Here is a 26,477-nt window from a genome sequence, read left to right as displayed (position 1 = left end):
AGAAACAGATGGAAACAGAGATTAAGAGGCAGAAATGTAGCTGTCATGTATAAATTTTTAAAAAATAGGCAGAAATGTTGAGAGGAAGAAACAGAGACAGAGACACGTGGAGTCAAGGAGACAGAGAAAGAGAAAGAGTGGGAAGAAAAGAGGGAAAGAAAGAAGAGAGAGAAAGAAGACAAACACATATACCAAGAGACAGAGAGAGAGAGAAATTGGTGGTTTGGGATGGGGGAGGAGTAAGATAGAGATGGCAAGGAAAGGAAGGAGCAGGAGGGGCAGGAGGAGAACTCTCTCTATGAGGTCACTGAGCAGCAATATATAATAATAATAATAAAAATTATTATTATTATTATTATAAATAAGTGAATATCTATTCTCCTTAAAATGTGAATTTGCTATAGGACCTTGTATTAAGACCAGTGCCTTAGAGAGCCAGATGGTTCGGTGGTGCCCACCTGTAATCCCAGTGACTTGTGGGAGGTGAGGATGGAGGATAGCAAGTTCAAGGCCAGCCTGGACAACTTAAGAAGACCCCATCTCAAAATAGAAAATAGGGCTTGATGTTGCTTGGTGGTAAAGTGCCCCAGGGTTCAATCCTCAGTACAAAAACAAAACAAAACAAACAAAAACAGTGCCTTAGAACTGAACAAGGACTCCTGTGCTGGAAACAGTCCTGCTATCCCTTCTTTGCTTCTGAAATGTCAGAAATTGCTGATCCCTCATTTAGGATCCTCAGTCTCCTGCTTCCCTATGCTTCCTATCTCCTCCTATCTGGCCGGTTTCAGACCAGCAACCATGTGAAAGTGGTTGAAGAATGGCCCAGCGGGGAGCAGACTTTCTTAAATAATTCTTTAGGGAAGCCACAGAGACTCAAAAAGTCAGCCTGAACAAGGGTGAGCTCATCAATATGCCTGCATCCTGGCTATACTAGAATCACCTGAGGAGTTTGAAGAATGCTGAAGCCGCACCTCTAGAGGGATTTATTTTATTTGTCTGTCATGCAACTGGAGCATTAGTTCTTTTTATAAACTCCCTGGGTAGTTGGAAGGTGTGGCCAGGTTGATACCTTCTGAGACACAGAGTGTGGGCAGGTCATGGATGTCAGGTGTCACTCTGGATCATTGATGATCAACACAGAATCCATCAATAAAATCTAAGCAAATCATGAGTAATATACCTCAAAACTGTAGAATTTAGTGAGTATGTTGGCATGGAGCCACAGAACAGTTGAGTTAGCTTGAATTCAAATGAAGCAGATCATTTTGCAGAGTGCAACCAAAAACCTTCATGGGAAATATCTGGCTGGTTGCTGTGCTTGCCCTTAGGAATGAACAAATCATAGTCATTATAATGTCTCAAAGTACAGCTTTTTTGGATGAACCCTAGATTGGTATCATGAGCTCAAAAGGCTCTTGCATTTCTTCTAACATGTCAAGAAAAAGAGCCCTGATTCAGGTTGGGATCTGAAACTCACTTGATTCATTGATAGCATGACAGGTGCTAAGGAGGATAAGGACATGGCTTCATTTCAGGACTGGCCATGGGTGGCCTCCTGCCCAGTTGTAAGCCTACAGGCTGCTTCCCCAAGACCATTGTCTCACACCATTCCTCACAAGGACTGACTGGGTTCCATCCACCTGCCTCCCAGACTTGGGAAAGAATATTCCAAATACATAACCAAAGGCTCTGGTGCCTGTCACTCTTTCCACCTCTCAATGGGATAGTGAGACAACACTTGACTCATATTTATTGATAGCTGACTATCAGGCCAAATTCTAGAAAACGAAAGAAGGAGCTTACACTTTGAGGGAGAGGCAGACAGTAGAGAGTAAACAAAAAATGGCTGAATGCAATAAATGCTGTCATGAGAACAGAGCTGCTAGCAGGATGAGGAAAGAAGACACTGGAGCAGGTGTGGGGGTGGACATCTGTAATCCCAGTGGCTCTGGAGGCTGAGGCAGGAGGATCACAAGTTCAAAGCCAACCTCAGAAACCTAGCAAGGCCCTAATCCACTTAGCAAGACCCTGTCTAAAAATAAAAAGGGCTGGGGATGTAGCAATGGTAAAGCATCCATGGGTTAAATTTCTAATACCAAATTAAAAAAATAAAATGGTGGGGTGGGGGTACTGGGGGAGGTAGAAGGTGGGATCCCCCCTTGGAAGAAAAATCAAGGGAAACCTCTGGATGGAGGTAACTTTTAAATTGAAAACTTTGGTCTGGTCAGCCACTTATAGCCTAGGCAAAGGACTCATGGTAGTGAAGCACCTGGGGATCATAGAGGAATTGAAGGAAGGTGCTTTGTAGCCCAAGTCCAAGGAACAAAGCAGAGCTGATGTGGAGAAGGTCAGCTGAAGGGAGTGTGTTGCTCAGTGCTAGAGTGTGTCTAGCATGTGTGAGGCCCTGGGTTTGATCCCAGCACCACAAAGGTAAACAAATGAAACCATGCTGGGCAAGTTTTGCACCAAGGGCTTGGTGCAAAACTTCACATCTCTAGAAAACAAAGAAGGAGCTTACACTTTGAGGGAGTTGCAGACAGTAGAGAGTAGAAGGCAAAATGCCATCAACAGTCTATCTCTGTTTCCTGTACCAAACAGGTAAGATGATAGAAGATTTCTGGGGAGTGTCAAAAAAGGTTCTTGGAGATCTGAAATTCTTGGAGAGTCTCAAAACCTATGACAAAGACAATATCCCCCCATTGATCATGAAACGGATCCGGGAAAGATTTATTGATCACCCAGAATTCCAGCCAGCTGTCATTAAAAACGTGTCATCTGCCTGTGAGGGTCTGTGCAAGTGGGTGAGGGCCATGGAGGTGTATGATCGCGTGGCCAAGGTGGTGGCTCCCAAACGGGAGAGACTGAAGGAGGCGGAGGGGAAGCTGGACATACAGATGCAGAAGCTAAACCAGAAACGCGCAGAGCTGAAGCTGGTGGAAGACCGTCTCCAGGCCCTGAACGACGAATTCGAAGAGATGAACACCAAGAAAAATGCGCTAGAGGAAAACATTGAAATCTGCTCCCAAAAGCTTATCAGGGCAGAGAAGTTAATCAGTGGTCTTGGTGGAGAGAAGGACAGATGGACAGAAGCTGCCCGGCGGCTGGGGATCCGCTATAATAATCTGACAGGGGACGTATTAGTGTCCTCTGGGACTGTGGCTTATCTGGGCGCCTTCACAGTGGATTATCGGGCCCAATGCCAAAAGGAGTGGTTGGCCGACTGTAAGGAGAGGGTTATCCCACGCTCCAGTGACTTCAGTCTCAGCAACACATTAGGGGATCCTGTCAAAATCCGTGCCTGGCAGATTGCTGGGCTTCCCATTGACTCCTTCTCCATTGACAATGGCATCATCGTGTCTAATTCTAGACGCTGGGCCTTGATGATCGACCCACAGGGTCAGGCCAATAAGTGGATCAAGAACATGGAGAAAGTGAATAAACTGTCTGTCATCAAGTTCTCAGATGCCACCTATGTAAGGACTTTGGAGAATGCTCTGCAGTTTGGCACCCCTGTCTTACTGGAAAACGTGGGAGAAGAGCTGGATGCCTTTATCGAACCCATCTTGCTCAAGGCGACCTTTAAGCAGCAGGGGGTAGAATACATGAGGCTGGGTGAAAACATCATCGAATACTCGAGGGATTTTAAGTTATACATCACCACCCGTCTGAGGAACCCACATTACCTCCCTGAAGTTGCTGTGAAAGTCTGTCTCCTCAACTTCATGATCACCCCCTTGGGTCTCCAGGACCAACTCCTCGGCATCGTGGCTGCCAAGGAGAAGCCAGAACTGGAAGAAAAAAAGAACATGTTAATTGTGGAAAGTGCCCAGAACAAGAGGCAGTTAAAAGAAATTGAAGATAAGATCTTAGAGGTCCTCTCCCTGTCTGAGGGCAATATCCTTGAGGACGAAACCGCCATCAAAGTTCTGTCCTCCTCCAAACTGCTCTCTGAAGAGATCTCTGAGAAGCAGGAAATAGCTTCCTCCACAGAAATGGAGATCGATGCAACTCGAATGGGCTACAAGCCCGTGGCTGTGCACTCTGCTACCATATTCTTCTGTATCTCTGACCTGGCCCACATCGAGCCCATGTACCAGTACTCGCTGACGTGGTTCATTAACCTCTACATGCATTCCCTGGCCCACAGTGCTAAGAGCGATGACCTGCAACAGCGTATCAATTACATCATTGAACATTTCACCCTGAGCATCTATAACAACGTGTGCCGCTCTCTGTTTGAGAAGGACAAGCTGCTCTTCTCCCTCCTGCTGACTGTAGGTATCTTGAAAGAGAAGAAAGAAATTAATGAGGAAATGTGGTACTTCCTTCTCACCGGTGGTGTTGCCCTAGACAACCCCTACCCCAACCCAGCTTCCGAATGGTTGTCTGAGAAGGCGTGGGCAGAAGTGGTTCGGGCATCCTTGCTACCCAAACTGAGAGGCCTGATGGTACATTTGGCACAAAATACGAAGGAGTGGAAGATGATCTATGACTCAGCCTGGCCCCATGAAGAGAGATTCCCTGGACCTTGGAAGTCCCTCCAAGGACTAGACAGGATGGTCATCCTCAGATGTTTGCGGCCTGACAAGATAGTCCCGGCCATTCGGGAGTTCATTTCTGATCACATGGGAAAGGTGTACATTGAAGCCCCTACATTTGATCTCCAGGGATCCTACAAGGATTCCAGTTGTTGTGCACCATTGATTTTCGTGTTGTCTCCAGGTGCAGACCCCATGGCAGGTAAGAACACAATATTATATGAGGAATCTCAAAAGCCCAGAATGTGTAGACGCTTGACAGGGGTGTGTCCTTGATAGCAGGGATCACAAACTTGCCTGGCTTAATTAAGGCCCAGCCAGTAACAGTCACCTTAGCCTGTTACCACCTCAGGGACTGAGATGAGTGAATATTTCATTTCCTGCCTAGAAGGGTAACACTAATCAGCACCCAGGGAATTGTGCCATCTGGGAAGATGAACCCAGAATCACCTTGATCATCTGATTTTTCATGAGAGACCTGAAATGTAGAAATGACCCATTTTAAAATCTTGGTAAGTCATGCAAATTTGATTTTCCTAAAAATGTTGCAAGGGCCAAGCCTAGGGCTAGATTCAGTCTGCTGACTGCTAATTGCTTATCTTTGTCTTAATATTCTCTGGCTTATTTAATTAAAATATTTTTGGATAATTAATACTGCATATAGTTTAAAAAAATCAAACAGCACAAAAGTATAGGACTATGGCTCTAGCAAGGGGATTTTGCCTCCTCAGGGAGGACATTTGCACAACACATGCAGACTTTTGTGTTGTTCCAACTGGAAGGAGAGATGCTACTAGCATCTAGAAGACAGAGACTGAGGGCGCTGCATGACAGCCTGCAGTGCACAGGACAGTTCCTACAATAAAAGATGACCCCGTCTAGAACATCACTCTTGCCAAGGTCGAGAAAGCCCGTCATGGAGTGTAGGAACATCCTTCTTCTCACCCTCCCAGAAGTAACCACCCCTTACCCGATTTGTGTAACTTTCCAGAAATACACGATTCCAAGATTTCCAGACTATCTCGTGATACAGAAGGATGTGAGTCATTGACAGGAATAGAGTGGTTTTGGGTTCTCAGTGCTTTAGTTTTCTCTGTTGCTGAATGAAGAAAGAGTACAAGAAACACAAGTGACAGATTGACCCTCTCCTGTGAGAGCTGAGGAGTTTGGCTGTTACCCTCACCAGGTAGAAAGCCAGCAGCACCCTGCTGCCGGGAGGAGGGCAGAGGGGAGAGCTGAAACGAACAGGCTCCAGGTTCCTGGGAGCACCAAGGGATTATTGCCAGGGAGCAATCTCTGACCCTTTCAGACTCAGTTTGGATGACTTCAGAGGAAACCTCTTTGGCTCTGTGTCCCTCCTAGTGAAGCTTTCAGAGAGATCTCAATGCACACTAGACCAATTAAATTAAAATCTTGAGGGTGGAACCCTGGCATCGTGTTTTACAAAGCTTTTTAGGAAATTCTAGTGTCCAATCAATTATGGGAACCACTGACTTTAATGGTTTCAGCAGCCTTTGAAAATCATTACCAAGATCCATTATTTCATTAGAAGCTGTGAAATGGTGATATTTTAATTCTGTTCTTCCTTCCACATTCATTAGCTGAAACTCTTTTCCCTTGTCAACTCTTGGGTTTACTCTGAATAGTCCAAACAGGATGGGCAGAAAGGATGCTTGGTTCTTTTTATTTACCAGCACTCATAATATTGAACTGACGCCCTGGCAATCTCTGAAGTGAACAGTGATCCACTCTGGTTTTTCTATACCATTGTGAATGCATGGATTTTAACATATTCTATGTTTCAAATATGTTAGTGTTTGTTTCCACTGCTGTCATTTTCTTTTTATTCTCATATTATTCTATCTTTGGCTTGTGGAAGCACCTTCATATCTGCATACTTTTCACATAACCCTTGTAGTTATTTTTTAAGTTGTAAATGGACACAATACCTTCATTTTATTTATTTATTTATATGTGGTGCTGAGAATCAAATCCAGTGCCTCATATGTGCTAGGCAAGCACTCCACCACTGAGCTACAACCCCAGTACCCCCCAGTAGGTTGTGATTGCTTCCTTGCCTTCAACTTAACTGCCTCTGTGAAAGACCTGTCTCCAATTACTGTCACATTTTGAGACACTGGAGATTAGAACTTCAGCTTATAAGTTTGGGAGGGACACCATTTACTTATCACAGAGAATCTATGGAATCTGATTGTTCTGTGTGCTGACTATCCCTCTTAGTAATGTACTTCCTCCTGTAGTTTGTGTCTTTTTAAGTGAGTCCACAATAATTAAAGTTGTGTTATTTTGTAGAAGTCTCAAATACTTTGGGTTTTAGGAGTGTCCCAACAGGACAACTTTCTCTATGCAAACATGGGTCCCCAGGGGTGTTGACATTCTGGATCAATTTCATGGAAAATTTCTCAGCTAGAGAATTTTCTACCAGAAGGTTTTGTGAATTCATACCCCTCATCTGCATGTGGTCTGAACTCAGTGTTTTGATTTCTCACCAGAGAATTGTTGCTTATATTTTTTCACCCAAGCTCCAAATCAGTGACAAACTTCCGTAAGTTAGTAGACAGATTTCTGGTCTTCTTGAAGTACAGCCCTTTGAGGGGTGCACACATACGTCTCAGTTCCAGCTTCCCATTTCTTAGGAGTTCAAAGCTTAAGTTTCCCATCCTGTCAAAACTTCACCCTCTAGATTGGCTAAATAAAACATGGTATTTTTCCAATGGCAAAAATACTTTTTCAAGACATAAAGCATAAAGACTTTAATCAAGTGTATAGGTCTTTCTTCTATGGTTTTTAAATTTGATGTCTTGCTATTCCAGAAAAGTAAAAAGCATAAGGTCTTTACATATATACTGATAGGAGAAAGAACTATAAGATACATCATTAAGTGAAACAAGCAAAATGTTCTGTAATCCATATAATTTAATGGTATGTGCATAAAATATCTCTGGAAGGATTCACAAATCTAATAACATTGGCTACCCCTGGGGAAGAGAGTCATGAAAAAGACTTAATCTCACTATGTAATTTCTTATATTTCCTACTAAAATTCATAAAAACACAGTTCCTATTTGTTTGGTGATATGCACACCTCCAGTTTTGAGTTTCCTCTTCATTTTTGGCACCTAACAATTTCCCTTTCTTTCGAGCCCTGATTTTTTTTTTCAGTCTGTACACTTTTTACAGCAAGAATGTGTACACATTTAGAGCAAAAGCCTTCATCTGCCATCTTACTAGATTGTCTAAAGCTCTTTCAGAGAGAGATTTATTTTGTAATTAATGGAAACCAATGAAAGCCAAGTGTGTTGGCACACACCTTAGTCTCGCTAGTGGGAGAGCTGAGGCAGGAGTATCATGGGTTGGAGGCCATCCTGGGCAAAATATTGAGACCCTCAAAAAAAAAAAAGTCAATGAGTTTCTTTGTGAATCCAAACTTTTAAATGTCCCCTTCCTTACTGGCAACATGGGCTTAACTGGCCTATCCTCTTTCAAACCCCCTGTTCTTCCTGGTCTCAGGCCTGCTGAAGTTTGCAGATGACCTTAGCATGGGAGGTCCCAAAACACAGACCATCTCCCTTGGCCAAGGCCAAGGTCCTATTGCTGCCAAAATGATAAACAACGCCATAAAAGAAGGGACCTGGGTGGTCTTACAGAACTGCCACCTGGCCACAAGCTGGATGCCTGCACTGGAGAAGATCTGTGAGGAGGTGATTGTTCCTGAGAGCACGCACGTGAGATTCAGGTGAGATGATGCGCTCCCCTTCCTGCCTGTCTTTGGGACCCAGCCTCGAGCTCCTGGTAGCATACTGGTGCCCGGGATACAAAGATGGAAAGACACATTCCTGCCCCTCAGAAGCTCAGTCTAGGGAAAGAACTCATGGATGAGTAACGTGGAGACCATACAATAGTCGATCGAGAACCACGGAACACAGAAGAGGGCCAAGACAGCGGGGGAAGGTCTGGAGGACAGATGATTGCCTGGTTTTTGAAAGATGAGTAGGAGTTTTCCAGGAAGGAGATCCCAGTCCTAAGGGACAGCGTTTGTAAAAGCAAATAGGGAATATTAGGGAATACTGAGAGGTTAGCCAATGACTCTGAGGTGTATGTTATAAGAAGTTGTTATAAGAAGTTATTTGGGGAAGTGTCTAGGAAGTTAGATTAAATGCCATCAAGAGTGATTTTATTTTGAATATTATTGATCTAAAAAACATGCTACCTGTGGTCTAGGCACAATTTGCCATTCCTCTATCCTCTATTTTGGGGGCTTCATGGAATTTTAATCAACGTTGGAAACAGCGATTTGGTTTTTGTGAACTTTAAAGCCCAGCAAGTCTGAACTTCAGTTTTTCTATTCATGGGATGAAGAGTAGAACCAACTCAAAATGTTCAGGGAGTCTCTTTTCCAGATTCTAGGCTAGGCAGCCTGCTGCCTGTTTTTGATATGACCTGCAGTCTAATTTTTAAACAGGTGGGGGGGGGAGCCTAAAGAATGATCTTTCATGACACATGAAAATTACGTGAAGTTCAAATTTCAGTGGGCATAAATAAAGTCTTATTGAAAAACACCCCCAGTTAGTCATATAGTGTCTGTGTTTGCTTTTGTGCTATGAGTAGTTGAGACAGACACCGGGTGAGCCCACAAGATCTGAAATATTTACTCTTCTGTCCTCTGAGGGAAAAGTTTGCTGACCCCCTGCTTTAGGCAACCCGGCTTGCTGGTTGCTTTCATTTTGCTCACGTCTGCCTGAAAATAGGGAAGTGGTGCTTGTTTACAAAGTCACGTTAAACCCACCGTTGATTTACTACAGTCATGAAAGCTTTCAAAGGAAGGGAAGTCCATTAGTTTCATGAACGTTATATGGTTTGGGATGGCGTGTGGATTCGTGGGCCGTTGATGACATTTGATGAAGAAAAAATTAATCTTGTTGAGGTATTACTGCTTAATACTAATTGTTCTCATGCAGGAATACAGGCTTCTTGTGGTAGTAGTAGGTTTTCTGATTATTTAAAAAAGAAATTGCAGATCTAAAATTTTAAAAGAAAGCCCTAGTTTGTGAAAAGTGGGAAACGACTTCAAAACTGTGTTACAACACTGTTGAATGTAAATGGTGTGAGCCAGACATTGCCCCTCTGTCAACTGAAGTCGGGACTTAAACCATGGTTTAGGACCCCTCCTCTAGTCTCCCAGCCCAGTGCCTTGACCACTGCCAGCTGCCCACCAAGCCTAACCACATCCCAGCTCCCTTCATTCACATGGTTGCTCAGCCTATGTCCTGTATCTCTAAAGACCATCCATCTGCAATCCAATTGTTGGCAATCTCTGTAATGTCTAGCAAACAAACAAATAAAAAACAGGATGCCATGGTGTATGGGTGATTTGAGCTTGGATAGGAAAACCAGATTAATCAAAGCCTGGAGAGCAATGTATACAAATGTTAACCTACAGGAATAAAAATTACAAATTCTGTTTTCTTCCAAACATGTTTACATATATTCCCACTTTTTGTGGACATAAATTTAAAAATTGCATTTTAAAGAAAAAACTTTCCCATAGTTTCAGGGCCCCTTTTAAATACCATTTCCTATTTGATTTGGGTCAGCACACTTTTCCTCTAAAGAGTGAAACAGTAAATTATTTAGGCTTTGCAGGCCATGTTGTCTCTGTTGCAACTATAAATCTCTGAAGTTGTAGGGTAAAAGCAGGTATAGACAAGATGTAGATGAAGGGGCTTAGCCATGTCCCAGTGAAACTTCATTTACAAAAACAGGTGATAGAGCCGGGCAAAGTGGCGCATGCCTGTAATCCCAGCAGCTGGGGAGGCTGAGGCAGGAGGATTGCAAATTCAAAGCCAGCCTAAGCAAAAGCAAGGCACTAAGCAACTCAGTGAGACCCTGTCTCTAAATAAAATACAAAATAGAACTGAGGATATGGCTCAGTGACAGAGTGCCCCTGAGTTCAATCCCTGGTACAAAAAAAGAAAAGAAAAAAAAAAGCCACGCAAAAACAGGTAATAGAGTAGATTTGAGGGTGCCTTGTATAGTACTTTAATCTAAAACTGATGCTCAAAGAGTCCAAGTAAAGGCCGGGTATAGTGGCACACGCCTGTAATCCCAGCAGCTTGGGAGGCTGAGGCAGGAGCATCATGAATTCTAAGCCAGCCTCAGCAAAGGCAAGGTGCTAATAAGCAACTCAGTGAAACCCTGTCTCTAAATAAAATACAAAATAGGGCTGGAGATGTGGCTCAGTGGTCAAGTGCCCCTGAGTTCAATCCCCAGTACCAAAAAAAAGAAAAAAAAAAAAAAGTCCAATTAAGGGGCTTAAGAGCAGAGGCTTCGGGGTCAGAGAGTCCCAGGTGCACAGCAGCTACTTCTAAGCAGTGTGTCCTTGAAAGACCACCTGACTGCTCCATGCTTCTGTTTCCTCACTGATAACGGGATGGTAAATATCTCTCATTGGGTGGCTGTCAGGGTTGAAGGGGTTCAAAGGACACATATAAATTCTCACATGTGCTGGGCATCTAGAGGTGCTAATAAATGATAGCTGTTATCATTTGCTCTTTTTTTCAGTATAACTTACTGTACTGCTCTCAGTAGTTGAATCCATTGTTTTTCCAGACTCTGGTTAACCAGCTATCCATCAGAGAAGTTTCCAGTTAGCATTCTCCAGAATGGGATCAAAATGACCAATGAGCCCCCAAAAGGGCTTCGGGCCAACCTTTTGCGCTCCTACCTCAATGACCCCATCTCAGACCCCACTTTCTTCCAAAGCTGTACCAAGCCAGTCATGTGGCAAAAGCTGTTATTTGGCCTTTGCTTCTTCCACGCCATCGTTCAAGAGAGGAGGAACTTTGGACCCCTAGGTGAGCCATGGCAGTGCATCTGGGTTGCCCGGGGGAAGGGTCACAGGCAGATGAAGGTGTACTTACAGGTGGTGTTCAGCTTTGCACTCAGATGACCAGAAAAACCATGTCTCTTCTGTGCAATAATTTGGACATATTTATACTCTTTTCTTATTTGTTATTTATCTAAAATTAAAATTTCACTCAGTGTCCTATATTTTTGCTAAACCTGGCAATCCAATAACCGCGTTAATGTCAATGTGAGGGAAAAAGGCATGCTCCAGAATCAGAAGCCGATACCTACTGAAGTAATGTGATAACAGGAGGACTGCAGGCTCTTCACTTGGGCCTGTGTTTGTCTATCTTAGGCACAATGACCATTCTCCAGGAAGTTGTCACCAGATGACTTATAACATTTTAGATAGCTCTCTTTACATGTGCATGACAATGAGAGACAGGGATTCACCAGGGACATTTGTCTATGATTCTTCCCGAAAACTATTAACAAATGTGTTTATCAATGTAAACTACCTTTGGCGTAACTTACAAGTAATAAGTAATCTTGTTAGAGCAGATTGTCAAACTGCTATATACAAATCCCTTGTTGTGGTGTTCAAGTTGAATTACCTTTCTCTCATCCATGGCCTGCCTTTGACTCTATTCACTAGCCATGAAATGACCTACCACAGGGTATTCCCCACAGTCCTTTTGGGTTAGATAAGGAGACAAATTGTCCTAATGGTGATTTTCTCAGAGCATCCACTTCCTATTCTTCAACCCCTACACTCTGGCCAGCCCCAGTTAGCTCCACATGGCACATGACTCTTCTAGGGAGGGTGGAGGGTGAAGGAAGCTCCCTCTGCATCTAATGTCAGCCATTACCTTCTCCCACCACCTCTTTTCATGCCAGGCCTCTAGAAATCCATGCAACAGTTTGGCTCAGAACCAACTGCCCCAATGTGCTTTGTTTGCCAGAACATGAATTTTATTATCTTGTTATGTTTTAATTTGAATGTGAATTTTTAGGAGGAAATTAAACTCCTTGGTTAGGCACAGGGCCCACCACACCCTGCTGGCATACACCAGGCCCTGTGCATACATTTATGTCATCATCTAGTCCCAGTGGGTGTTATCATTGACCCTTGGAAATGCAAGTGGCAGTTTCTTTAACCATCCAGTTCTCCCAGAAGCTCAAGGAAGGGACATCTCAAAGCCAATTTCATTCTGTTGTGAAGTCATCGCTACTGCTTTCAGCTACACTTTGGTGTTATTTTTGGAGCTCTGTGAATTACCGCAGCCAGGCTGAATAATTCTCATTCCACAAATCCCAGGATGTTAACATCTTCCTTAACAAAGAGGGAGACCCATAAGGAAATTGATTTTAGAATGGATGTTTTCTCTGGCAGAATGGCTCCCACGTTGGCAATAAATGTCAAGTCTAATAGTTGGCCCAGGGCTGGATATTCATAGGGCCGAAAAGGCTCTTGATCCATAATGATGCTTAACTCCACTGGTTCAGTCTCTGAGTGGAAATTAAGAGCTCTCAGCACTGAAGCCTCTAATTCTTCTCTGCCTCTTGCAGGTTGGAATATTCCTTATGAATTCAACGAATCTGACCTCAGGATCAGTATGCGGCAGATCCAGATGTTTCTCAATGACTACAAGGAGGTGCCATTTGAAGCTCTGACCTACCTGACAGGTATTTGTGGGAGGGGCTCTGCTGCTGTAAACCTCCAGAACCATATTTACCCTCTGGCCCTTTGCTCCTGTCTCCATTGACTTATTCAACCCCTCCCTCATTCATTCATTCGACCAGCATTGAACTCTTCCTAATGTTGGTCATCATTCTCTATATAGTAAAAAACAGGAACCAGAAAAATCTCCATGGCCAATCTACAAGCTACAAAGGTAGAAATTATAAACAAATTAATGATAATACAGTGATAAGTTCTGTAAGAAAAACATTTGTAAGGCAGAAAGGCATCCCAATTTGATGAAATCTCAGGGGACTGGAGGCGGGTAATCGTGGAAATTTTTCTGAAAATTTTAAGAGTTGGGTTTCAAAGGATGAGCAGGAATTTGACAAGCGGAAGAAGAAAGGGGAATGGGAAGAAGGAAAGCTTTTCCTGCAGAGGAGTCCTGAGGTGGGCACCCTCCTAGATAGCTTGTATTAAAGCCATTCATCAGTACCAGGGATTGAGCTCAGGGGTGCTCAACCACTGAGTTACATCCCCAGCCTGATTTTATATTTTATTTAGAGACAGGGTCTCACTGAGTTGTTTAGCATCTGGCTGCTGCTGAGGCTGGCTTTGAACTCATGATCCTCCTGTCTCAGCCTCATGAGCACTGGGATTACAGATGTAATTTGTAATCTGCTCGGCATCAGCAACCTTTTACTAGGCACCCAATACATACTAGTATATGATACAAAAGAATGCAGAGGCATAAGAAAAGTTGGTGGCTACTTTCAAGGAATATGCAATATAACCCCAGATATAGGAGTAAAATAGAGGTGAAATACCATGGCCACACGTCAAAATTCAGCTTTATAGGAAGACTTGGGCATCTCAAGATCACACACAATTCCCCTTCAGGTCCATGTGTTAAGTTTGTCTGGTTTTTCCCCAAGCAATGACACGCACTTTACACATTTTGAGTATTCACAGCAATCTTATAAACTTCACGTCAGTAACCCCATTTTACAGCTGAGTGGGGGACAGGCTTTAGAGCAGTTGTTCTGAACTGTAGTCAGCTTTTCCTCTCGGGGACGCTTGGCAGCATCTGGACATGTTTTGATTGTCACAACTAAAGAGAGGGTGCTACTGGCATCTTCTGGGTGGTGGCCAGGGATGCTGCTAAACATTCTGCAACACAGAGCACAGCCCTCCCCCCAAACACAGAACTCACTAATCCAACATGCTACTAGTGCCGAGTTTGAAAAACCTACATGAGATTATGTTCAGTCATAGAAGGCCATGCTGACCTTAACCAGTACAGTGTCCCCTAAAACAAACCCCCATGTGACACAAGCGGCACAAGTACAGCGGATCTTAGTTTGATAGAAGAGCTTCTTCAAAGTTGGTCATGTTTCCATTATTCTGTGCCACACAGAAGCATGGCATGGACCAACGGTTCCGTCGGACCATAGAATAAGTGCACTATTGTCCTAGAATGCGGTCTTAGTGGAGGACCACATGCAGGGTACAAACCAACATGCCCTGCCTATGCCAGCCAGCTTGAGGGTAGTCCACTTCCAATAGTGCCACTCAGGATAGGCCACTTGGGCTGAAGCAACAATCCCCAAAGCTCAAAGGCAAAGACATCAAAGGTCCATTTCTTGCCCACTCTACATGTCCAGTGCAAATCGACAATGGTTTCTGCTCATTATAATTACCTATTTATAGGTAATTTATATACTCCACTGATTTTTATTGCTACCATCTTGACAAATACTTCAACAGAGATAGCACTGAAGGGCTCACACTGGCAATTAAATGTATAAGAATGTGTCACTTGGCCCTACTCTACTCTTAGGGACCCAGGAAATAAGAACCAGATGTAGGTGATCATTAGAGTTCTCCACCAACACCAACCAGAGTCAGGTCTTTTCTAGAAAGGTGGTCAAATCAGAGGGGCTAAAGTCACCCATTCTTAATCTGGTATACATCCCTGCAACAGGGACAATTTAGAAGATATCTAAGGTCCATCTTGGCCTCTCTCAGAACTTTTGTTCTTGCTACAAAAAGAAGACAGGTATGTAGATATAAAGTAATGAACATTCCTTCATAAACATAAAATGATCCTGCAGGGGTATCCCCTGAAGAAAATTCACAATGAAGAAGTGGTGGTGGGACCTCATGTCACAACTCTGGGTGCCCTTGAACACTGCCACACTGATTTCATCAGGAAGAAAACCACTCTCCCTTTGTTGCTGTAGTCCAAGTGTGTTGTAAACCTACTCAGCACTGAAACAAGCTGCCATGTTCAAACTGACCTTGCTGTAGGCCTGGAGACATCAACAGGGCTGTGGACAGCTAGATTAGCTGGCTTAAGGTAAAACAGCTTCTGTATGGGCTTCCTCCTGTCCCTCACATCTCCCTTAACTAGCCACCCAGACCCCACTATCTGCACACTACACCCCTCCAAGTCAGGGCCAAGAGAATCTGAAGCCTCTCTCCTGTCTGCAAACCTATCTTTTCCTAAAACAGTTGAATTTGAGAATGAGCCCACCCTCCAGGGTGTCCTTGTATGCATACATATATACATGTCTTCTCCTTTTAACCTAGTTTGTTAACCCCAACTACCAAATACCAGGTAACACCACATACTGCAGTACTATGGTATCTAGGCAAGCTAGAAAATGCATCTTGGGGTTGGTGAACTGGATTTGATGTCCCCTCCAAAGAATCACCTAATTCTTTTTATCTCTACTTTTTGTCAACAGGAAACTATTGTTATGTGCTAGAGATGTAGACTGTCTCATTCCAAATTCCTTGTACTAAGCCCAATTTTTGTAATGCCTTTCACATAGATGTATACAGATATGTGTGTGTGGGGGGGGGGGGTTTGGAAGATGCCTCATTAATAGTTATCTTTGGTGGAATTTTTGCTGATTGTATTTTATTTTTGTCTTTATTTTCTAAGAAATTTTTAATATGGAGAATATTGTTTTTGTAGCAACCATAGTACCAAAATGGCCTTCTCATCCCGAGCTGAACATGGCATCAGCTGCACTGTGTTTCCAATAGGGTTTCTTGGCCAGTAAGATCCTCTGTTTAATCCTCTGTCACATCCTCTGACCAAGCTCATGATGACCTTCCCTGGGCTCAACTTCTTCACCTGTTGGTTTTCCCAGGAGAATGTAATTATGGAGGTAGAGTGACAGATGACAAAGACAGGCGTCTCCTGCTGTCCCTACTGTCCACGTTCTACTGTAAGGAAGTTGAGGAGGACCATTATTTCCTTGCTCCTGGAAAGACTTACTACATCCCTCCCCATGGCCCCTACCAGGTAAGAATGACCCACCTCTTTCCCCAAAGGGACTCAGTAGTCTCTATATTATGACTAGGCTACAGCGGTGGCCTTGGGCTTCCTTACTTGGATCCATAAGCTGTTTCCAATATTCCAGATGCTTTCAAGAAAGATGTTGTCACTGTTTAACAAATGCTAGGTATTTGGTAGACAAGGTCCTTCAAAGTATGGCATCCATCTGCCATACTTTGGTGAGGGGAAGAGAAGGATGAGAAGATGAAGCTTTGGTTGTGAACCTGCTGTTAATTGCTGCTTATAAACAAAGTTCAGAAGGTGGTAAAGGGTGGGCACAGGAGAATGAAATAGGTAAGATGAGAACAAGATATCTGGATGAAGGATGAAGAGGAGTACTTCTATCAGTTGCCTGTCATATGCCCAAGCTGCCTTTCTTTATAACCTTTTGTCTTCCCATTTACAAATAAGGAAATTTGGGATTCAGATGATGGACTACAGTTGCACAGTTAGTGTGAGCTATAGCTAGGCTCTGAACCCTGTGCTCTATAACTTTAAAATCAGGACTACATGGGGAACAGAGAGGAATTTGGGGTTTGGAGGGAAGCTCTTCTTTGCCCATGTGCTTTCATACTTGTACCAGAAAACTGTATGAAGAAGAGCTTATGATGTATTTCCCCAGCCTTGGGTTGGGGGGCAAATTCCTGACACAGTGAGCCTCCTGTTCCAGTTGGCCCAGCCAAGCCCTGAGTCATTCATGAGACTGCGTTTTTGTCAACTCAAGATTTCTTTTCCAGTCCTACATCAGCTATATCAGGACCCTCCCCATCACAGCCTACCCAGAAGTATTTGGCCTCCATGATAACGCGGACATCACCAAGGACAATCAGGAAACCAATCAGCTCTTTCAAGGGGTGCTGTTGACCCTCCCTAGACAGTCAGGAGGGAGTGGAAAGTCCCCTCAGGTAACTGCTCAGGAGGAGACGTGATTCAGTCTCCCAGGCTGTTGACCAAGAAGACATAAAAAGAGGGACCTGGCAGACCCCTGAGGGAGGGGGTGTGCTCTGCTCTTACTGTGGAGGATCTTTAAATACAGAGCTGAAAGAGGATCAGGTTTTCCAAAACGTCAACTATTCCTATATAACCTTCGTGATTTTTTTTTCTGTATCTACGTATCACCTATCCACAGTTTATGTAATATTTTAAACCTAATTTTCTTTTGCTTAAAAACATTTATTTGAAAACCTGTACATCAGAGCCATGAGTGGAAACCTAGTATAATTTCTTTAAAGTTATGATCCACATGGAAGGAAGGGAGAGGAGAGAAGAGGAGGAGGAAGAGAAGAAGGGAAGGGGCGGGGGAAGGGGAAAGGGAGGAAGGTAGGTATGGAAGCTCGACAGTTAAGTTCTTCCCAGATGCTATGGACGCCCAAAGCCCTGGAGCTGAGCCCTTTCTGGCTTCTCGTTAAAACAGGGAAGATGAGCAAGAGTTCCTGAATTGCTAAATTAGCACCAATCCAAGGCTTTCTACTTGAGAGGAATGAAAAGGGAAAGATGATTAAAATTTGCAAAGGGAGTGATTTTTATAATCATGTAATTCAACATTATTTAATGTCGTGGACACACCTAAAATCATTCTGGGTACTTCTATTGGTCCCAGCGCAGACTTTGTGAAGTACTCACCCACTCTGTAAGTGAACCCTGAGAGAGGAAGTGTCCGGCTCCAGGTCCTTTGTAAAATCAGAGACAGAACCAGGTCCAGAACTGGAGCCACCTCCATTCTCTTTCTCTCCCAGTCTGCCCTTCCCTTCTCTGCCTTCCAAACTGCCACATGTTCAGCCCCTCTCAGCTGGGAACCTCACTCATTGGGTTTTGTGATGGGGTTTGTGGTGCCATAAGTGGCACTGGCATGAGGGCAAACCAGCCTTGTTGATGTGGCCCAACATAGAGGTGGTGAGTCCCTGTAGTAAGAAGAGGGAAAGAAGTCACATTCCAGCCTCCCAGACCCAGGGGGTGGCAGAACTGCAGCTCTTCCACATCCAGTCTTTAACTTCTCTTTGGTCTTCCAAGCCTCTCCCCTTCCCTACTTGGCTAAGCCCTGGGCTTTTGTTTCTCAATGCTGAGTAATGACTTTCTGCCTTCCCAAGTGTCACTGGGATTGAGAAACAGCCCATCTGCACCAGCTGGTCCTTAGGAGCTGGCTGAGAGTGCTGTGGGAAATTCTCACCCAGGGGTGACCTTGAAGACGAGGGTGTTTTTTGAGTGTTCATTGCTGTGGGAGGTGACCTGGCTGAGCAGGAATTCCCTGCCTGGTCCTCAGGCCCTTACTCGAGGTATGAGAACAAACAGCTCATGGTTCAGCATTTTCACTTTTTAGGCAAAGGGGTGGTGTGTATCATCCCAAGTCTAATGGGATAATGAGTGCCCACCTTACCCCCAAAGGCAGAATTGGTTTCTAAAGGGGAGTTTCCAGGAAGGTTGGATAGAATATATTTAAAAAGGAAAAATGCTCATTACGTCAATTTTAAGCTGATAAAGCCACAGTCAGCAGATCTTATTTCTCATCTACACCTCTGTTCTCTGCACTTTAAGGAAGTGGTTGAGGAACTGGCCCAGGACATACTCTCCAAGCTTCCCAAAGACTTTGACCTGGAAGAGGTGGTGAAGTTGTATCCTGTGGTCTATGAGGAATCCATGAACACTGTCCTGAGGCAGGAGCTCATCAGATTCAACAGGTGGGTCAGAGGGTCTTGTCGGATCCTGGGAGTTGGAGCATGAAGTAGGATCTAATGAGCAGCAGCTGAGATTGACACTCAATAAGGGGCTGCTATATAAACATGGTTGCCCCACCCATAGGACCATCCCCAGTGTGCTTTGGCCTAGGGTTAAATCACTCCTATTTATTCTCTCCCACTTATTCATGTGACATCTATAGTCAAGTTCAAACTGAAACCAAGCACAGGCTAATAGTAAAAGCAATCATCAGAGCTACGTTTTTGAGCCCCTGGTGCCTGATATGGTTCCAAGCACTATGCGTGGTTCCCATTCAAGTCACACACAATCTTTGGAATGTGCAGTTACTAATCCTGTACCAGTATTTTACAGATGAGAAAATGCACCTTGGCATAATAGTCTGTAGCCCTCATTTGTGCATTCTGACACCAGACCTGATGGCCACCCTCCTCTACTACTCAGTCTCCCATAAGGTCACTGGAGCACTTCTTTACTAATGACCATTGTAACGTAAGATTGAAATTCAGAAGAGTTAAGTAGCTTACCCAAGATCACACAGGCATTCCATGTCAGAACTGAATTTGAACCCAGGTTGTCTGATTTCAGAGCCAGTACACTCAACCAATATTGCAAAATCAGGGTAAGTAAAATCCCATTGCCTCCTCTACAAAGTTGAGGTATTATGGGCTGGCCATGAGGCCAAGGGTCTCTGTCCTTTTCTAATCCCATCTCATTTTTCTTCTAGCTACTCTAGTACAAATCCCAGTGAGTCATCTCAATTTGACTTCTAAACATTCAAAACAAAAGGGTTATCAAAGACCTTGTAGGCCAGAAAAGGAAACTGAGGCCCAGACATGCCAGTGTTTGATATAAGTCTCAACCAATTCAGAACTATGTGGGCTAAAACGCATCACCTGTACCTCCAAGGTCCTTCTTGTTCCACACTCTGTGTTGCTATCTCCATTTTGCCTCACAAGGCCATAGCTCAGTTTTAGAGACAGTCTTGGCTCTAGAGGACTAGGGTCCTGGAGAAATGTCATCTGAGAACTTCCTGGTTGGTGTAATCTTAGGGTTAGTCTCTAGAGTCAATAGGCAGTTGGCCACATAGGGGACCAAGCAAGGTATGGGATATATACCCATGAGGAATATGCTCAGCACTTCTGCTGTGAGTCAGATGCTTAGGCACAGTAGGCTGCAGTCTTTGTTGGCCCAATCAGGTCTGATGGCTTCCCTCCTCCACAACTACCCATTCTCCCCTAAGGCCATTGGAGCTGGTTCTTGGTGATTGCAGGGGCCATCACCAGACTTTACCACTGGCCATTGTGTGCAAGAGGACAGGGTCACAGCAGTCTTCACCTTCAGCAATACTCTACCATCCCACCTCACTACCTGTTTTTGCCTGCTCTCTTAGTGGCATGGGAAATCCAAACTATGAGGTAACAGATCAGCTTCCAGCCCAGGGGGCCATTATTTTGTCTTCTGGCACAAGTGTTCTTAAGCACTAAAACTTCTAAACTGGTAGAGTTCACAGTTATTAGAATAGGCCTTGAAGGATACAGTGATCCGTGGTGTGACCCATCAGGTGGTAGTTGTGCTCCTTGACCCCTCAGCCTACCCAAGCACCAAGTGTCTGAACCTTTGATTCCTCCTGACATAATGCTCAGTGGCCGCACAGCCAAAAGGCCCTTTTTGACATTTGATCATTCTTTTGCCCATTGGGTTGAGATCAGATGAATCTTTGAACATGACAGGTTCCTTCCAGTGGTGGATTCTTTGGCATCCTCAGCCGAATTTCCAGTGGGTTGGGCTGAGCCTCAGAACACAGAGACCAGAAAGAGAGGCAGGTGATTTGGTATTTGCAGATTGCCCTTCACTTGCTTTTTCTCAAGTGTGTACCTCATAATCTATAAAGAAAACGATGATGGCACTGAGGATCTAAAGCCCTGAAACTGCATGTACCCTTTGACCCCAAAATTCTTTTACTAAGAAAATAATTAGAAATTTGCACAAAGATGGATATGCAGGGATTTTCCTTGCAATGTTGTTTACAATGACAATAGTCTAGAAATAATAATGATAGGGGAATAAATAAAATGGAACACTTTGTAGTCAAAAGAAAGGACAATTTAGGTCTCTTATTTTATTGAATTGAAAAGATTTCTCTAAGAAAAGATTACAAAAAGGTGATAATGGGGCTGGACACGGTGGTGCACGCCTGTAATCCCAGCAGCTCAGGAGGCGGAGGCAGGAAGATCTCAAGTTCAAAGCCAGCCCCAGCAAAAAGTGAGGCCCTAAGCAACTCAGTGAGACCCTGTCTCTAAAAAAATACAAAATAGGGCTGGGGATGGGGCTCAATGGTTGAGTACCTCTGAATTCAATCTCCAGTAGCCCCCCCAAAAAAAACAAGGTGATATGGGAGGAACCCATTAAAAATGATTTGTGATTATATAGAAAAAAAATCTTAAAAGATGTATATTGAAGTTATCTTTAGGTGGTGAGGTCATGGGAGGTTTATTTTTTTCCATCAATTAAGGATTGTATGTTCATTGACTTTTTAAAGGCAAGAAAGCTGGAATTAGTGAAGTTGGCTAGAATGGGACCACTGGAAACCCAGGCTCAGCCATATCTTTTGTTCTTACAGACTGACCAAAGTGGTTCGCAGAAGCCTCATTGATCTTGGCCGAGCCATCAAAGGGCAGGTCCTGATGTCCTCGGAGCTGGAGGAAGTCTTTAATAGCATGCTCGTGGGTAAAGTGCCAGCCATGTGGGCTGCCAAGTCCTACCCATCGCTGAAGCCCTTGGGGGGCTACGTGGCTGACTTGCTGGCCCGCCTGGCCTTCTTTCAGGTACCTGGGAGTCAGAGTAACTAGGTACCTGGCATGCTTGTTCAGGTGGACAGGACCTTCTGAAATAGCAGCTCAGAGGTAGGGGAGTAAGGCAGGCAGCCATGCAATACCCCAGGCTGAGCATCCAGAAATGTTCTTTCCAGATCTGGAAGCAGGAACAGGGACTAGAATAAATATCATCAACAGGTGGCTCATGGGACAGATTTGGCTAATGGATACACTTGTTATGGCTACCTGGTCATTTAAAATTTTTGAGTTAGCATGTGAACTTGGATTTTTTCACATAAGAACTCAAACGTAGGGGCTGCAGGGTGTAGCTCTGTGGTAGCATATGAGAGACTCTGAGTTCAGATTCCACTGCTAGAAAAAAATATATAGATGTTTGTACTACAAAAGACAGAAGACCTGAAACAACGTGCCTGTGTTCATACCTGGCAACTCTCACAGGAGCTGAGCGACTTTTGCTTAGTCAGACAAGACACATACCCCCCGCTAAGCTCCCCATCACTCTGTATTGTGTCCCTAACAGCAGCTTGCACCTGTGCTTTTCTTTAAAAAACAAACAAACAAACAAACATATGTTTCCAACATATTTCTTTGTATCTTCGTTTCAAAAGTGAGAAAATATAAATTAAACCGAGGACTGACAATTTAAGGAAAATGAGAATTAGAATATTTCTTTGTGGGACTCATTTGCTGTTCTCTGCCTTGGAACTATCTTTGATGTGTTGTTGATTTTACAGGAATGGATTGACAAGGGGCCCCCTGTGGTCTTTTGGATTTCTGGATTCTACTTCACACAGTCTTTTTTGACCGGTGTTTCTCAGAATTATGCCCGGAAATACACCATCCCTATTGACCACATTGGATTTGAGTTTGAGGTAAGGGCACTCTGGGTGAGGACCTCTCAAGCGACCAGCCAGAGAAAGCAACATTGCCTAATTTCCTTGTAAATCCAAACATTGGGCATGTTAAGGCCCAAATGCCTCTGAGATGCAAATGAAATGCTTAGCATGACTTACAGTAACTCCAAAAGCTATTCTCTACGAAATGGGGGACTCCCAGGGCTTTGTCTCTATGTGTATAAAAAGGAATCTTTTCTGAGAAAACTTCTGTCACCATGGTGCCAAGAAATATGAAAGCATCCTTCCATGCAGCCTGTTCAACATGGTGGACTCTTTATTTGGAGAAATGTTAATACCCTTGGGAATGTTAATACCCTGTTTTCTTCCTTAGAAATGGGGAAAAAAAGCCAGGCTTGGTGGTACAGGCCTGTAATCTCAGCAAATTGGGAGGCTGATGCAGGAGGATCACAAGTGTAAAGCCAGCATCATCAACTTAGCAAGACACTGTCTCAAAGGCTGGGACTGTATGTAGCTCAGTGGTTGAGTGGTCATAGCTTCAAGCCCCAGTACCAAAAAAAAAAGGTGGGGGAAACATTCCATTCATAATGAAAAAAATTAGAATATTAAATGGAGCTTGTGTTCTCTGGTTCACTGTAATCCCCACCACTCCCTATTATCCTACACTTGGACCATTTTCTGTTTACCTGCTGAAGGAATTTGAGTTTACCACTTCTTAATCTAAACAGTGGTATGCTGGAGCTCATTCATACCAACTTACCAGAGCCAGTTACTACATTCTCAGGGATTCTGTGAGCCAGCTTAGTTGGTAGCCTGAAGCCAACCATGGTGGGAGTCTGTACACCACAAAAACTGACAAAAAACTATAAATTCATTTATCCACCCCCATCCCAGAACTGTTTTACCAGCCTGCCTCTGAGTCAGACGCTAACCCTTCACTTCATAGATCCATGTCCAAAAAGGAAAAGGATTGTGGAAGGTTACTAAGCTATAGTTAATGAGGTCTTCTGACTCCTCCTTGAGCACATTCTCTATGCTTAGAATATACAAAGACAGCAAGCCTAACCAGGATCAGACCTGGCTCCCATAAGGCTGGCAGAAATATCACAGAAGCTCTGTTGTCCTTCAGTGTGCTTCCTGGCAGATGCAGGGATTACAGCCAGGTTGTTCTTATTGCTACCTCACATAGGAAAATGGCAGGTTATGGAACTCACAGCTTTCCACTCTTCCAGGTAACGGCACAAGAAACAACCATGGAGAGGAACCCAGAAGATGGGGCCTACATAAAAGGACTTTACCTAGAAGGTGCCCGTTGGGACAGGATAGGGATGCAGATTGCAGAGTCTTTCCCCAAAATCCTTTATGACCCATTGCCCATCATTTGGCTGAAACCAGGGGAGAGTTCAACATTTCTGCATCAGAACATTTATGTGTGTCCAGTCTACAAAACAAGTGCTCGGAGAGGTACCCTCTCCACCACAGGCCACTCCACCAACTACGTCCTCTCCATTGAGCTCCCAACAGACATGCCCCAGAAGCACTGGATAAACCGAGGGGTAGCCTCGCTGTGTCAGCTGGATAACTGATGGCATTTATCTCAAGGCACAAAGTAAAAGCCATTTTATTCTCTACTAAAAGCCATTTTATTCTTGAGAGACATTAGATGATGATGATGATCGTGGTGGTGGTGATGATAACAATGATCATAGAGCTGAGCCAGATATTTCACAGCAGCCCTATATGGCAGGGCTTACTTTATGGCCACAGAAACCATGATATGGAAAAGGTAGATGGTATCCCCCAGATCAGAGCCACTAAAGTAGAATTAAAACACAGGCAGTGGAATTCTTCTACCTAGACTTTTGGTCATATGACTTAAGTTCTCTCGTAATTATTTTTTATTTGAATCACTTCTTTCCTAGTCTATCTATAGGGCTACCATCAATGCCCCTTAGGGGCTTGGAATACTCTTATTTGCTAAGGCTCTTGATAGATTTAAAATGCATATATCCTGCAATGATCTTAGGTGGTGGCTATTATCTATTTTATAGACAGAGTTCCATAGTCAGTCAGTGGTAGAACTAGGACCCAGCTGCTTCCCGACTAGCCCATGCAGATGAACTAAAGCTTCAGGAAGAAAGGAGAGATGAGAGAACCATATTCGTTGCACACCTACTGGGTACCAAGATTTGTGCCCAGGCCTCAGACTTGATCCTGTAGGCTGGGCATGACTGACTCTCCCTCTGGAGGTTCAGGGGAATTTAGTAAGTTGCTTGAGATCATCCAGGTTTTTCATACTTGCAGACCAGGTTTCCAGTCGAGGTTTGTCTGGTTCTTGAACCCATGCATTTGCCACATGCTACCTCCCTAAGGACTTGGCTGTGTTGATACAGACTCCTGGAAGAGATGTCTAGCTCCAACTACACAACACTGCCAAGAAATTTCAATCACTTGTTTCTCCCCAAGGCCAGCTGGAAGGGAATCCTGAGGGAGATAAAAGATTGAATTCTTGATGTAGTGAGTCTTCACTAACCCTTTCATGTGGCTCTTTGGCTCTAAGTGGCTTCTTTCAGGGTATTCTATTGGTCACTTCACAGCTGAGCAGACATACAGCTATTTGAGTCTTAATGTATCTGGCCAGGATCCTCTTCACTAAAACAAATGTCCTGACTCAGGGTCTTCAATTTTTTTTTTTTTTCCTGAATGCGGGAAGTTTCTGAGAACCAATAAACATATTTCAGAAAACTTCCATTTTAGTTCCTTTATGGCACCAAATTCTAATTGAGGAATCTGACTTCTGAGATCAGCAAATCATCCTGGTGACCCAAGAGATTAAGCACACCCTTGTTCTCCAAATCTTGCCACTGAGGAAGTAGAAACCATGAAGAAGAGCTAGGGTCTAGCTTTTGCAGTAGGTAACTTAATAGCTATTTTTTTTCTGAAGAAACCTGACTTTTTACAGTGAGGGAAAAAATCAGAATGCACAGATAGCTGGAATTGCTGTACCATTCCAAGTAGCCTGGTCAGACACGTGAGATGGAAAGATGGTCAGAATCCCACATCCCAGAATCTGGGACTGGTAGGTAAGTCACATTGCCATCTGTAAAAGAACTGTCAGAGAGGGGGTTGCTAAGAGCACAACAGAATTTTAATTACAGTTATCCAGTTCCAGCTCCAGCAACAAAAAGCTGAGGGAGGCAGAGACTCTCATTCTTCAGGGGTCAAGGGACAAAATGTTTTTTGTGTGATGGATGAAATTTTTGTAATTAAAAAAAAATCTTTCCTCCACTTTGAAAACAAAGATTGCCCTACATTTGAGGTCATTTTCAATTTGGGCCAGTGTGGTAATAAGGTCTCTTCCTGGGAAAAAGCAATATGCTCTTCAGAAACCATGGTGAGTTAGAGGCTGCAGTCCTAGGCCAGAGATGGCCAGAAGTCAGCTCTGGGGGAAGCAGCAGGCCCTGAGTATAAATAGCTGCGTAGATGACATCAGACAAACCTGGCCACCAAGCTAGACCTTGCTCTTGAAAACCTAGCTGCTGAGTAGCTGGTTATGTTCAGTCCATCTCAATGATGGAAGAAAATTACACTAAAGGAGGGGATGCAGGAAGGTAGGTTGTACTTTTAAATATATATATTTATTTTTTAGGTATAGTTGGA

General features: G+C 43.8%; 1 protein-coding gene across 1 annotated transcript in view; it reads left to right on the top strand.

Annotated features, from left to right (window-relative positions):
* Dnah3 (dynein axonemal heavy chain 3) overlaps window positions 1-24,953 on the top strand; it is a 157,487-nt gene extending 132,534 nt beyond the window's left edge. Inside the window, 10 exon segments of the mRNA XM_071605826.1 lie at window positions 2,599-4,740; window positions 8,070-8,295; window positions 11,169-11,413; window positions 12,975-13,091; window positions 16,248-16,402; window positions 17,173-17,340; window positions 18,968-19,110; window positions 21,750-21,954; window positions 22,698-22,835; window positions 24,050-24,953. Of these exon segments, the coding sequence (XP_071461927.1) occupies window positions 2,599-4,740; window positions 8,070-8,295; window positions 11,169-11,413; window positions 12,975-13,091; window positions 16,248-16,402; window positions 17,173-17,340; window positions 18,968-19,110; window positions 21,750-21,954; window positions 22,698-22,835; window positions 24,050-24,403 (3,893 nt within the window). The 3' untranslated portion in view covers window positions 24,404-24,953.
* The last annotated feature ends 1,524 nt before the right edge of the window (window positions 24,954-26,477 follow it).

The sequence above is a fragment of the Marmota flaviventris genome, chromosome 19 (assembly GCF_047511675.1).
Source record: "Marmota flaviventris isolate mMarFla1 chromosome 19, mMarFla1.hap1, whole genome shotgun sequence".
Taxonomy (NCBI): domain Eukaryota; kingdom Metazoa; phylum Chordata; class Mammalia; order Rodentia; family Sciuridae; genus Marmota; species Marmota flaviventris.
This window is presented reverse-complemented; position numbering and strand designations above follow the sequence as displayed.